The 11,354-nt window shown below is 36.8% G+C and overlaps 1 protein-coding gene across 1 annotated transcript; it reads right to left on the reverse strand.

The window, feature by feature from the left end:
• Positions 1-381: 381 nt before the first annotated feature.
• Positions 382-827, reverse strand: LOC104220226 (uncharacterized). Its single transcript, XM_070155193.1, has 2 exons — positions 645-827; positions 382-561 (listed from the first exon to the last, which is right to left on the reverse strand). The coding sequence occupies exons 1-2, from the start codon at positions 825-827 to the stop codon at positions 382-384; spliced, it is 363 nt and encodes a 120-aa protein (XP_070011294.1).
• Between the last annotated feature and the right edge of the window lie 10,527 nt (positions 828-11,354).

The raw sequence follows: 11,354 nt of genomic DNA on the forward strand, positions 1-11,354 counted from the left end.
ATTTTTGTAAATTCATACATCTGCTCAAATAAGAATAATCTAAATGAATCTAATTTATAGCAAAAACTTAAAAGAGTCGATAAACATAAGTGGATATATCTACTATTCTCTATGCTTTGTTGAAAATGGATGGACTGCCGGAGAATATATACAAGCTATTCTATTATGACCAATTCTTCTGCAACGACCACATTTGAAAGTTATTTTTGATGACTCTGTAGCTGGAATGTGCCTTTTCTTCTGCCTTCTACCTGGTGGTACTTTGAAATCTGGAGGTTTAACAATTTGTGACTTAACACTCTCTAGTACAATCCAAGAATCAGTATGTCCTACAGGATGTATTTGTAATTCATATGTTTTCAGCCAAGATTCCTTTAAGTACTAGTGCGAACAAAAGTTGGACTTCTTGATGTTTCTCTTCTCGATAGCTGCAATTGCATGTATGCATGGTAATTCATCAAATTGAAACTGAAAAAAATCACATGTTTTTTTGTTTAAGTCCACCAAGAAAGTTATTCCTTCTTCTTCAACTCTAGAACGCCATGAATCAACGGGGAAGACCTTCAATGTTGAAAAATTATAAGTTAGTACATTATGTTAAATTATATTAAAATCATAAGATAAACATAGAACATAATACTTACATTCAAAGTAAATGCTAAATCTATTTTTTTCTTCAATTCCTTCTCTACCCAACAAGAAACATCATAAAAAGTTCCTTCTGTTCCGTTTCTTCTTTTATAAAACCAACGTTGTAGCTTCACTTGAATGAAATCCATCATTCTTAATATAGGTAGCTCTCTTGCTTCTAATAGGACAGAATTCATTGATCAACTATGTTTGTTGTGAGCATGTCATATCTTCGTCGTGGACTACAAGAACGTGCCCACCTTTCGGTGATTCTTCCATCAAGTAGTCATAAGTCTTTTTATCTACTTTTGCTATATCTAACATGTATAGATCAAATTCTTTGCGTATGTATACTCTTCAAGCACTTTGAAAAAGTTTTATGACCTCACTTTTCATCTTCCTTCGCTTTAGGTTCTGCTCCAAATGATAGATGCAAATCCCATGATGGCTTTCAGGATATACCTTTGCTATGCCATATGCAATAGCTTGATGCCTGTCTGATAAAAAAATTAAATTCTCACGGCTCCCAATTGCATTGCGAAGCTGACTAAAGTACCACTCATAGGAAATGTTACTTTCAGATTCTGCTATTCCAAGGCTAGTGGCAAAATTTGGTTATTTGCATCCTTTGAAACTGAAATCATTAAAACACCACGAAATTTTGACTTCAGAAAAGTTGCATCAACAGTAATCACTGGTCTACAATGATTCCAACCAGCTATTGATGATCCATATGCATTAAACATATAAAGAAACCTGAAAATTCAATATAAAACAAGGTTAACAGAAGTTAAGGACAGGTAGTCCTGAACTTCAGATTACAAAGTTAAAAGTTAAGGACAGACAGTCCTTAACTTAGAGTTTCAATTTATAAAGTTAAGGATATGCTGTCCTTAACTTTGAGTTCAAAGTTCAAAACTTAAGGACATGCAGTCCTTAACTTTGAATTACAAGTTCAAAAGTTAAGGACAGCCAGTCCTGAACTTCTGGTTACAACTCAAAAGTTAACTGGTTAAAGACAGCATGTCCTAAATTTTATAAAACGTACTAATAAATTTTTTTTTGATTTACCTGTTGTTGTCGTCTATCTTTATGTTAGTATAAGTTCCAGGGTTTTTACTTCTCATCATATACAAGTATTAAAACAATAATTCATAATTCTCTTCGGGAGTTCCTCTTATTAAAGTGGAAGCAAGTTGAATAGCACGCCACACCTTGTGATACCCAATATCTAGTCCATGCAATTTTGCATCTCTGTCATGACAAAAGCTGGTGTAACTTCAAACCTTGGGTCTCGAAGATTGTCGATAATGTAACCACTAATCAACTGTGAAGTAGCATGCCTTTGATCAGCTTTTATAGTGTTAACAGAGCAGTTATGCTTTTTCTCAATCTTTACTATCTTGAACAGTGTTCAATCTTTAATTCTGAAAGCATGCACACACCAACAACACATATCATCATTGCATTTCAACGAATATCTTGTTGATCTTGATCTAACAACCTTGAATTCAAAATCTCCTTTAATTGTTACATTCGAAAAATAGTTAATTATACTCTTCTTCTTGTCAAATACTGATCCGACTTTTACTTCAACCAATGAAGCATTTTCTCTTAATATCGTAGTTGGGGATTCTTTTTATTTCAAATTTGATCTTCATCTAGTTAGTTGAATAGAGGTTTTTTCAGCAACTTCTTCGATTACCGGTGCACTCTTTAATACTTGAATACCCAAAGTTTGTTCGTTGTCAATCTCTATAATTCTTTGTCCTTCTACTTGAATAGAATCAAATGTTTGAAGAACCTCTTCAGTTATTGGTTGAGCTTCAACCATATCTATTTCCATTATCTGTTGGCATTTGTCTTGATTGTCATGTTGAGTTTCTCTGTTGACATGTGTTTGAAGCACCTCTTCAGTTATTGCTTGAGCTTCAACCATATCTATTTCCATTATTTGTTGGCATTTGTTTTGATTGTCATGTTGAGTTTCTGTGTTGAAATTTTCGTTGCTTGTTGATCCAAAAACTCTTTCAAGCACCTCTTCAGTTATTGCTTGAGCTTCAACCATATCTATTTCCATTATTTGTTGGCATTTGTTTTGATTGTCATGTTGAGTTTCTGTGTTGACATTTTCGTTGCTTGTTGATCCAAAAGCTTTTTCCGAAATATCAACAATGAAACGACAGCCCTTGAAGAGTGAATGAGTTTGTAGTAACTCTATACATGTGTGAAGATCTAAATTTTTGCATACAAGCATTCCCTTGCTTATTCCAAGGTTGATAGCAAACCATATCATTGCTTCAAACTTGTGTCTATCCAATTCAATAACTTCAAAGATCTGTTTAATGAAATCTTCAAACCGAATTGCCTCAGGTACCAGAACAAGCTTTGTTTGATGATCAAGATATTTATAGTCTTCAGTCCATCTACCATTAAAAGCAACTATAATGCATATTGTTTCCATCCTGCAAGTCAAGAGAATGGGAAACTCAGGACATATTTTATAATGCAATCCTTGTATAATTAAGAACATGTACTGTAAGTTCAAGACCAAGTTAAGGACCAAGTGTCCTTAACATTTGAACTTGGAATTCAAAGTTAAGGACTGTTTGTCCTTAACTTTTGAACCTGTAATTGAAACTTAAGGACTGCCTGTCCTTAACTTTTGAACCTGCAAGTCAAACATAAGGATTCATGTCCTTAACTTTTCAACCTGTAATCCAAACTTAAGGACTTCATATCCTTAACTTTTGAACCTGCAAGTCAAACTTAAGGACTCCTGTCCTGAATTTTTCAACTTCAAACTCAAACTTCAGGAACTAGTGTCCTTAAAAATCAGGACACTATGTCCTTAATATTATGTGCTCAATTTTTATAGAATTAACCTGTAATTCAAATTTAAGGACTTCCTGTCCTTAACTTTTCAACTTGAAACCCAAAGTTAAGGACCAAGTGTCCTTAACATTTTCAATTTGAAACTCAAATTTCAAGACTTAGTGTCCTTAACTTTTTCAAAATAATTTGCAAAACAATGACAGTACGTCCTTAATATACAGAAGAACAACAACAAAGTTAAGGACATTGTATCCTTAACTTTTTCAATTCAATTTGCAAAATGAGGACACTATGTCCTTAATATTATGTGCTCAATTTTTATAGAATTATCACAGGACGCGATGTCCTTAACTTTATCAATCCAGAAATTCAAAAAAAATCAAATTTCTAATTACTGTATAAAAATCAATAGAAATCGGAAAGAGTATAACTATGTCGAAATAAAAATCAATAGAAAAACATAAAAGTATAACTTACTATAAATCTATGTCGATTTTTGGATGAAAATGTTGAATTTTTTAAATCGGAAGAGAATCTTCTTTAATTTCGACGATCACAGTGTAGTTTTGCGTTGCTGCTGCTGTCGATCATTCTTAAAAGTGTAGGTATAAGTTATAGCAGAAGGGTATTTTCGTCCAGCCAGGTATAAGTTTATTAAACCAGTGGCTAAAGACTAAAGACATTTAAAACACTGGCTTTAAAATAAAAACAGGTGTTGTTAGTGGCTATTTATGCACATCGCCCTTACTTATTGCCGTAAATAAAATCAAAACCCAACAAGTAATACGACAAAACCACCACAAAAAAGAAAGACCAAGTCGCGTGATTTATAAAATAAAGTAAATTAAAATCCTAAGGTTAGTAGGAGTCAAAACTTATCTAATGCCTTTTTGGGCAAAAAAATACATTTCTACTACTAAAAAAAAGTTACATAAATAACTAAAACGCAGCATAATACTGCATTTTACTTTAACGGAATGTTAGCCGTTAAAGTAAAACGCATTACTATACTGCGTATTATTAAAAAATTATTTTTTTAAGGAAAACGCAGTATAATACTGCGTTTTCCTTAAACGCAGAATTGTACTATGTTTCCCTATTAATATTGGGCCCACCTATATTTAATTAAAGGGAAACGCAGTACAATACTGCATTTAAGGAAAACGCAGTATTATACTGCATTTTCCTTTAATAAAATAAAGCCTTTCTTCTTCCCCAAGACAACGACAGAACGCTATCTCCATTAAAAACACCCCTGCTCCACTGTTGGTCCCTCCCTCTCTCCCCCCGTCAAATTTTTTTAAAAAAAATTGGGCCCCACCCTGACCCAAAAAGCAAAGAGTGTAGGTCCCGCACACAAGACAAGCTTTGGATTCCTTCATTCGGGTGCAAAAATTCGATTTGAATCAATTTCAAAAAACTTAAATCGAGGTATTTCGATTTTGTTTATGTCGAAACTCGTATAGTACATGCATATTTGTATTGTTGAATATGTTTTCATGTTAATTTGTGTTATGTTTGTGTTTAAATTTGTATCTTATTTATACCCGAATTGATTTATTAGCTTTGGGACAAAAAATTATTAAAATTTGATAAATATTTTTTATTGTTAATGTTATGTTTTTATTTGCTTAAATAATAAATAAATATTATTTATTTAGTTTGTTGTTCATATTTGTATGTTATGTTTGTTGTTTCTATATGTAATAGTGACCTTTTAGCGTAGTAAAATATAGAGCTTTTTAGCATAGTAAAATATAGAGCCTTTTAGCGTAGTAAAATATAGAGCCTTTTAGCGTAGTAAAATATATAGTCTTTTAGCGTAGTAAAATGTAGAGCCTTTTAGTGTAGAGTCTCTGTAGTTTAAGTATGTAGTAACTGCAAACTCTATCCAATTATACTTTACAAAATTAATTATTTAATTTATAAAAATAATCTTACAAAAGTAAAAAATTAATATATGTTGTCAAATTAACTCAAATATCGAGCCTGGAACTCATAGATAATTACTCAATCCAATTCAATAATTAATTATTTAATTTATTAAATTAACAAAATTGTAAAAATGCTGAAATTGACATGCATAATAAGTAAGGATAACTTGGTGCTACTGGGCGTCAAATATCGAGCCTGGAACCCATACATAATTATTCAGTCCAATTCAATAATTTTTAATTTAATTCCTTAAACTAACAAAATTCCATCGGTAACTAAAATTGACACGCATAATAATTAAGGATAACTTGGTGCTATCCGGCCTCAAATATCGAGCCTGGAACCCATACATAATTATTCAGTCCAATATTAAAAATAATTAATTATTTAATTTATTAAGCTAACGGAATTCTAAAAATGTTGAAATTGACACTCATAATAATTAAGGATAGCTTGGTGCTACCGGGCCTCAAATATCGAGCCTGGAACCCATAGATAATTATTCAGTCCAATTTTAAAAATAATTATTTAATTTATTAAACTAACAAAATTCTAAAAATGCTGAAATTGACACGCATAATAATTAAGGATAACTTGGTGCTACCGGGCCTCAGATATCGAGCCTAGAACCCATACATAATTACTTAGTCCAATTTTAAAAATAATTATTTAATTCCTTAAACTAACAAAATTCTAAAAATATTGAAATTGACACGCATAATAATTAAGGATAACTTGGTGCTACCGGGCCTCAAATATCGAGCCTGGAACCCATACATAATTACTCAGTCCAATTTTAAAAATAATTATTTAATTTATTAAACTAACACACACAATTAGTTTTCTTTAAATTATAGTAGACGACATGGACTTTCCGCCTGCGCATCCTGGACCAGTCGAGGATCAGCTATTAGTGTTGTAGGGCGATCATAGGTCCTCCTTTGTATGGGAGGGACATCTATCGGATCAGCCTCTATGTGATAGGAGACCTGACGATTTGTGGGACTTCATGGCGCAACATCATTTCCATGCCCGCGTAGTCGCGCGCCTACAGGCTACGGGCTTCTATACGATTTTTCAGATTGGGCGGATGCAGCTTGATTGGTGGCTCGGTGGCGACCGGAGACGCACACTTTTCACTTGCCCACTGGAGAGGCCACCATCACGCTGGAGGATGTTCAGGTTTTGTATGGGCTGCACGTAGATGGACGGGCCGTTGCACTGCCCCAGTACATTAGATCCATGACCCATGGATAGTATTTGGATATGATGGGGCAGTATACTGGTTACAGACCTCAGGGTGACGCTGTACAGAGATGGGGTAGTCGCGTTGCTTTGTCAGTCATCAGAGATCAATGGCGTTTTTGCACCCAGACATTACTAGCGAGACAGAGGATCCCCATATTGAGCGGTACACGAGGTTGGCGTTGCTCCTGCTTTTCGGGGGTGTCTTGTTCCCGAACACTTCAGGAAGTCTAGTGAGTATGCGCTTTCTCCATCATCTGCAGCAGCTAGATGATTTACTCTTGTACAGCTGGGGTGCTGCTGTTTTCGCATACCTGTACAGGAGCATCTGCCGGGCAAGCATGCTTTGCCAGGTGGACATATGTGGTTTTTTGCCCCTTCTACAGGTGACAACATTTTCGAATACTCTGTTCATTACTCCGAATTCTCTATGGTCGAAATGACTCATAAATTTTGCGTCAACCTTTTATCTTAGGTTTGGGCGGCAGCGGATCATGTCGTTGCAGCCACCTCTACCACCACTTGCGCCGGGTGAGGCTTATCCGTTTCTCTCTCTAGCTTCTAGGTGGGTTCTCCAGCGTGGGAACTACTGAGGGACGATTCTCATCATAATCTCCCCCTTGTCAGGGATGTGTTAGATATGCTGGTGGCTGGACAGGTAAATATGTACCTACACTTACTTGTTATAAATTGAGTTGTGTTGCGCATACTCACTTTTATGTTATTATTTGGTAGTTCATCTGGACGCCATACATCGATGAGTTGCTAGCTCAGCTGCTCGATTATTGCTCAGTCGACCGACTACTTTGGAGCACCTCCGTCCCGATGTTCTTCTTCAATATGGTTGAGTATCATGCTACAAAGCGTGTGTTTCGCCAGTTTCACCGTCCCCAGCCTATACCGGGGGAGCCTGCATGGGTCCCTACACACTATCAGCGGGATGACCGTGTTAGGGTGGATGATATATTTATGGGATGGCTAGAGAAACAGGTCCATATTTGGGAGCAGCGAGGTGACCGTATTCCGCCACCACCTTCATTTACCCAGGAGGCTACTATTCATCTGTATACGTCATGGTACCGCCATCACACCCGACATCGAGAACCCCATTCATGTACTTGGCGAGCGCTACAGACCATACACCGGGAGGCACGAGTCACTGGTATGTTTTTGTGGCTTATTAATATCTTATATTTGTGATATAGCATTATTTTTTTAATATCTTAAGTGTTTCACAAGCTATTGGGCATCACCTGGTCTACCAGTTGGGACAGGAGATGTAGCAGCATGCCGATAGTGCTGCACTCGTTGAGTATGGCCGGCGGATGGCAGATCTGGCTCGTCGGACCCTGTTTCAAGCGAGAGATAGCGCGAGGTTGGATCACGAGGCTCAGTATGCGGCGCCAGAGGACTACCATCAAGGTAGGGCTGTCCCACGAGGAAGGGGTAGGGAACGAAGGAGGGGTGCCCCACGAGGCAGGGGTGCCCCATGGGGTCGCGGGGGTCGCGGGGGACGGAGAGGAGGTGGTCCCCAGCAAGGGGGCGTTGAGGCACCTATCGACCCACCTGTTGAGGGACATGATGAGGATTTTGGAGATGAGGATCTTGGAGATGATCAGTTGGGTTATAGACCTCAGGTAGATTAGCCTTCCAGCAGCATGCCGTCGTACAGCCTTCAGCTATCTCTGCCAGCATCGCAGGTCACCCAGTCAGGAGCATTGTCGATCATGGGTACATTCGACGGGGATGTAGACCAGTACTTTGCATGCCCATCTACCACAGCTGAAGATCGGCCGACCCGGGACGTGGATGGCGGGCGCAGGTTGAGTTATGCCTCATCCCCGGCGGTTGATGCGGATCTACCACAGGCGCAGGTATGTTTGTATTACTTTAAAAATTCAATTTGTTTTCTTTTCCTTAATGAGCTGCCATTAATTAATTTTTAACTTTCTTATGAAGGCTTCGTCCCAGCCCATCTTTGAGGCCACTACATGCTTTGATGAGGACACCACGGATGCATATACTCAGGAGGCCGACGAGACCACAGTGAGAAAATATTTTTTGACTTAACACGTACAATACAAATATACTTTTTCACATGCTAAGATTAGTACTTGTTTTGTAGGTTGCTGACGGCCCGACGACCTATTCTTCCGATCCTGCCAGCTGTGGTGTCGATGCTGCTACACATCCTTACATAAAGAGGCGGCTTGATGATGATGATCCAGATAATGTACCCGGGCGATAGGGGATGCGACTCAGGCTAGCAGCAGCACTAAAGCACACAAGTTGCGGGACTCATTGATTTACTTATGTTTTTACTTTGTGTAAATAGTGCATTATGTAAATAATGGTAACAATTATCTTTTAACAACAATTTTATTTTAATTGCGTTTGAACAGCAATTTTACTTTAACAGTACAACACAAACACAAACCTTGCAAACCTAACACAAAAACAAACAGTAGAACTAATGAAAACACTGGACAAAGGAAACATAAAAATACACTACAACGCTCAATACGTACATGCCATTATTTAGTCACAACCACCTAGTATTCTCTGCTTCATCCACTCGAGCTTGTTTTCCAACTTTTTTTTCTCTTCTTCTGCCACCTTGAGTTTCGCCTTCAACTCTACAATTTCTTGCTTGGATTGGCGCTCTCTGTCCCACTGCCCCATACACACATCATGAAGATGATACAACTTGTCTTTGTAATATTCCTGCTCACATGGTTCATCAATCCATACCTTAAAATTGCATGTAGGTACGCCGGGTTGCCTATAAAACATGTTCATACACGCCCAGTAGCGGCGTCCAGCTTCTTCCTAACAATCGTACATCATGCTTTTGATTCCACAGTCGCGCTTTGGGCAATAAAGGGGTTGTCGAGACATTTCTTAAAGAGAAACTTTAGTTTTATGGAAATATTTGCTATAGGTTGTTGTTAAGCGCAGAAAATAACTAGAATGCGCTCGTTATTTATAGGCAAGATTTCACATATAACGTAGTATTATACCACGCTTTACATACAAGTAAAACGTAGTATTATACCATGCTTTGCATATTAAATTTCTCTGAAATGACATTGTTTTATCACATGGTTTTCAGCTTTTTCAGAATGACATGATAACTCAACAAAGCGTAGTACTATACTGCGTTTTACATATTACATTTTCCTGCAAGGAAACAACTTTTTCACATGCGTTTCTAGTTTTTTCTGAATGACAAGACAACTCCATAAAATGTAGTACTATACCACGCTTTAAGTATTAAATTTTTCTGCAAGAAAACATCTTTTTTCACACGGTTTTCATCTTTTTCAGAACGACAAGACAACTCCATAAAACGTAGTACTATACAAGCGTAGTCTTATACCACGCTTTGCACATAATTTTTTTTAAAATTATTAGATTGGTGTTCTTTAGTAACACCAATATGTTGAATATTTGAACAATTTCATGAAGAAAATAATACATTATGTAGATAATGGCAACAATTCTAGTTGAACGACACAGGTTATTGTGACAGAATTTGAACAGCAATTTTATTTAAACATGACAACAGAAACACAAACACGGCAAATCTAACGATACACATAACAAAAACAAACAGTAGAACTAATGAAAACACTTGACAAGGGAAACATAAAGATACATTAGTACGCTCAACACGTATAAGCCACTGTTTAGTCACGCCCGCGTACTACTATTTGCTCTAACCACTGGAGTTGGTCTTCCAGCTTTTTTTGCTCTTCTTCTACCTCATTGAGTTTCGCCTTCAACTCATCAATTTCTTGGTTGGTTCGGCGCTCCCGTATCGCTTGCCTCGTACAGGTAATATGAAGATCATAAATTCTTTCTTTGTAGTACCCCTGGTTACATAGTTCATCCATCCATACCTCAAATTCACATGTAGACTTGTCGGGTTGCTCGTCCTCCTTGTACATACATGCCCAGTAGCGGCGTCCACCATCTGGCCACCATTTATACAAACTGCATTTTTCTCCGCAATAGCACCTTGGGACATAAACGGGTTGTTCAGACATTTCTTAAAGAGAAACTTTGGTTATTGTTAAGCGTAGAACATAAGTAGCATGCGTCCGTTATTTATAGTCAATATTTCACACAAAACGTAGTATTATACTGCATTTTAGTTATTAAAGTTAAACGACTCAATAAAACGTAGTATTATACCACACTTTACATATTAAAGTTATTCTGCAACAAACCAGGTTTTTCACATGGTTTTCAGCTTTTTCAGAACAACATGACAACTCAACAAAACGTAGTATTATACCATGCTTTACATATTAAAGTTATTCTGTAATTAAACAGCTTTTTCTTCAATCATTCCAGCCTTTTGAGAACGACAATACAATAGATAAAACGTATTATTGTACGACGCTTTACATATTAGATTTATTTTTTAATACGTAATTTTTTTTATTCCACATTCTTGGTCTTCTTTACTAACACAAATAAGTTAAATATTTGAACAACCATATCAAAACGTCATGTTAAAAAATAAGATGTAACAAGATTGTGGAACATAATTTTATTTGATGTATATTGCAACATACACAAGTACAGACACATATTAAAAAAAACAAAACCAAAAGAAAAGACTAGGGGTATCCTTGATAGTTGGGTACATTCGACGAACTTGCACTAGGAGCTGGATTACCACCGCCACGCACACCACCTGA

The sequence above is a fragment of the Nicotiana sylvestris genome, chromosome 8 (genome assembly GCF_000393655.2).
Source record: "Nicotiana sylvestris chromosome 8, ASM39365v2, whole genome shotgun sequence".
NCBI lineage: Eukaryota > Viridiplantae > Streptophyta > Magnoliopsida > Solanales > Solanaceae > Nicotiana > Nicotiana sylvestris.

Excerpts from the sequence above, each read along its gene's own strand:
- LOC104220226 (XM_070155193.1), bottom strand. The coding sequence starts at position 827 with ATGAATTCTGTCCTATTAGAAGCAAGAGAGCTACCTATATTAAGAATG. Across the intron at positions 562-644 it reads ATTTAGCATTTACTTTGAAT|GTCTTCCCCGTTGATTCATG; the intron begins GTAAGTATTATG and ends TCAACATTGAAG.